The sequence below is a fragment of the Limulus polyphemus genome, unplaced genomic scaffold (genome assembly GCF_000517525.1).
Source record: "Limulus polyphemus unplaced genomic scaffold, Limulus_polyphemus-2.1.2 Scaffold3675, whole genome shotgun sequence".
NCBI lineage: Eukaryota > Metazoa > Arthropoda > Merostomata > Xiphosura > Limulidae > Limulus > Limulus polyphemus.
In genome coordinates this window covers 6,214-9,896 of record NW_013669285.1, presented here as the reverse complement: position 1 = coordinate 9,896, position 3,683 = coordinate 6,214, and the positions used below count along the sequence as shown (strand labels likewise).

The window sequence follows — 3,683 nt, the reverse complement described above, 5'->3', positions numbered from 1 at the left end:
AGTACTTTATGAAGTTAACTCTTACCTTCAAACTTATTAAACTCGAAAATGTAAGTAAGTTTTAAACACAACATGAATTTTGCCATAGGACAGTACTTTATGTAGTTAACTCTTACCGTCAAACTTATTAAACTCGAAAATGTAAGTAAGTTTTAAACACAACATGAATTTTGCCATAGGACAGTACTTTATGAAGTTAACTCTTACCTTCAAACTTATTAAACTCGAAAATGTAAGTAAGTTTTAAACACAACATGAATTTTGCCATAGGACAGTACTTTATGAAGTTAACTCTTACCGTCAAACTTATTAAACTCGAAAATGTAAGATGCAATTTGAAAGTCTTATATAGTAAGACTCCAACTGTGTAGTGATTTGAATTTAAGTTATTCTCTAACATGCATGTGAGCTGTGACTTCAACACAACACATTTATATGTAGTTAACAAAATATAACACGTGTTACAATATGTGATGAGCTATTACTTCAGTACATATGCTATATAGTTAAACCAGTACAACACATGCTATGATATGTAGCTGAGCTATGATCTCAGTCAACACATGCTTTATGTAATTAAACCAGTATGACACATGCTATGCTTTCAGTACAACACATGCTATATGTAGTTAAACCACTACAACACATACAGTTGAGCTATTTCTTCAGTACAACATAAATATTATCATAATCAACTAAGCGAAGACTCCAATTTAACTCATGCTATAATACACAACTGCTTTTGACTTCATTGTATCACACTATAATATGTGATTGAGTTACAACTTCAACAAAGCATGTAGTGTGGTATATAACCATGCCATGGTTTCTACCTCCTTCTATTAATACAGAATACAAAATAGCTGCAAGGTCATCTGTAATGTGACATTAGACAGTAGTCTTTTTTATTTAGAGTAAGGTGATCTTTTGAGGTTATGACCTCCCTTATGTTTCATTGGGAATGACCAGCACATGGATAGTGCTAGTTGCACTTGGTAGGTCTAATATTAGGGAGTTAAGTAAACAGCATGAGATTTATTCAGTTTTGTACATGATCTTGACTGAGTAAGTTTGTTCAAGAGAGAGAAACAACCTCAGAGCTAACTCTCTAGGAAAAGTTACTGACCATTGTTGCAATTAAAGTATGCTTTCACTGTTTTTGTTGTAATAAAGATTGTTTATTGTGATTGTACATCTGTGTTCAGTCTATATTTGTCACTAGCTCAGTTAGTTAGAAAATACAGAAATATTTCATGGTAAATGTCTTGACAAACTCCCATTGTTCTGTGGACACTCATCACTATTAGGGAAAATCATTGCTATCTGAAAATACCACAATACTATGGAACATAACTTAGTTATTACTTCAACACTAGTTGATAAGGTGTGGGAATTCAATTATTAGTAGTATGAAACAAAGTAGTGAAACATGAAAGTGTGTCTGGATTCAACTGTTAATAGTATAAAACCAAGTAGTGAAACATGAAAACATGTCTGAAATGTCTCTTTAAAAGACTGAATTAGGTTAGTTGATTAAAGTCCTAATGTGGAGACCCCCAGAGAACTGGATACTCAACAGCCTCTCTATCAATAAGACCTTGTTTGGTATGTTAGCCATGACCACCACATGTATAGAACCTCCCTCAAGTGGCAACAGATTAGCAGCCGAAAAATAAATACTATGTGATACAATGACGATACTTGGTACCCAAAACCTTACCACAAGTACTGTGTGAAGTAATAACAACTGACATCTAATCACCGCAACCTTACCACAAGTACTGTGTGAAGTAATAACAATGATATCTAATCACCACAACCTTACCACAAGTACTTTCTGAAGTAATAACAACTGATATCTAATCACCACAACCTTACCACAAGTACTGTGTGAAGTAGTAACAACTGATATCTAATCACCACAACCTTACCACAAGTACTGTGTGAAGTAATAACAACTGATATCTAATCACCACAAGTACTGTGTGAAGTAATAACAACTGATATCTAATCACCATAACCTTACCACAAGTACTGTGTGAAGTAATAACAACTGATATCTAATCACCACAACCTTACCACAAGTACTGTGTGAAGTAATAACAACTGATACCTAATCACCACAACCTTACCATAAGTACTGTGTGAAGTAAAAACAACTGATATCTAATTACCATAACCTTACCACAAGTACTGTGTCAAGTAGTAACAACTGATATCTTATCACCACAACCTTACTATAAGTACTATGGGAAGTAATAACAACAGATGTTTGATCACCACAACCTTACCATAAGTACAACTGATTTTACAGCAGCTGTGATACACTTTTTTACCATGATAAGTGTGATTTAAGAGTTTTACTACAGTTTTTGATTTAAAAGTTTTACAACAATTGCAAGTTAACAGTTTTTGAAATAACATAAGTGCTGGAATATAGTTGTGATACATATACATTGAAAAACACAATGTCTTCCCCAAAAATTAATGAACTCTTGTTTAGAAATTTTTACAACTGCTGTTAAAAACAAAAACTGAATGATTTCTAATTCTAGTTTTCTTAGTTAAAATTATCTGTAGTCTGTAGAGAGTAAATGTTTATAAAGTATTTTAGGTCATAATAAGTTTCACTAACACCGTGACTGCAGCCAATGGAAGGTTATCTCTACAATCATCTAACACATTCCCCAATACCAGTTGTCCATCTCGACATGCTAGGAACCCATTGAAACCTGAAAACAAAATTGTGCATTTACTGTTAGAACATCTTTTTCACTTTCTATGCAATTTAAATATATAGATAAAATTATAATTCCTGAAACTTAAAGATCTACAATTGCTACCCTAAACTAACATGAAATTTTTAAATCAATCAATCATTTATTTATTTATTACAAATTCTCTTCCAATGTGATAATATTATAAAATTGATATTCCAAAGTAACATACCTAGATGTTATTTATAGATTGTTGGTAGCCCATGTTACATAAAGTAGTCTCTCAGTCTTGTCTGTTGATAATACAGCCCATGTTACATACAGTAGTCTCTCAGTCTTGTCTGTTGATAATACAGCCCAGTAGAGCTATATTATACACAGTAGTCTCTCATAGTCTTGTCTGGTGATAATACAGCCCATGTCACATACAGTAGTCTCTCAGTCTTGTCTGTTGATAATACAGCCTACGTTACCTAGAATAGTCTGCACAGTCTTGTCTGTTGATCAGTTGACTTATGTTATATACAGAAGTCTCACAGTCTTGTCTGTTGATCAGTAGAGCTATATTATACACAGTAGTCTCTCATAGTCTTGTCTTTTGATAATACAGCCCATGTTACATACAGTAGTCTCTCAGTCTTGTCTGTTGATAATACAGCCCATGTTGCACACAGTAGTCTCTCAGTCTTGTCTGTTGATAATACAGCCCATGTTACATACAGTAGTCTCTCAGTCTTGTCTGTTGATAATACATCCTATGTTACATACAGTAGTCTCTCAGACTTGTCTGTTGATAATACAGCCCATGTTACATAGAATAGTCTGCACAGTCTTGTCTGTTGATAATACAGCCCATGTCACACACAGTAGTCTCTCATAGTCTTGTCTGTTGATAATACATCCTATGTTACATACAGTAGTCTCTCAGTCTTGTCTGTTGATAATACAGCCTATGTTACATAGAAC

At 33.6% G+C, this 3,683-nt stretch overlaps 1 protein-coding gene across 1 annotated transcript in view; it reads right to left on the bottom strand.

The window, feature by feature from the left end:
* LOC106469830 (amine oxidase [flavin-containing] B-like) overlaps nucleotides 1-3,683 on the bottom strand; it is a gene marked incomplete at its 5' end in the record, with an annotated part of 17,580 nt that overhangs the window by 10,057 nt on the left and 3,840 nt on the right. The window contains one exon of the mRNA XM_013930342.2: nucleotides 2,636-2,732. Within this exon, the coding sequence (XP_013785796.1) occupies nucleotides 2,636-2,732 (97 nt within the window). The remainder of the gene's footprint in view (nucleotides 1-2,635; nucleotides 2,733-3,683) is intronic.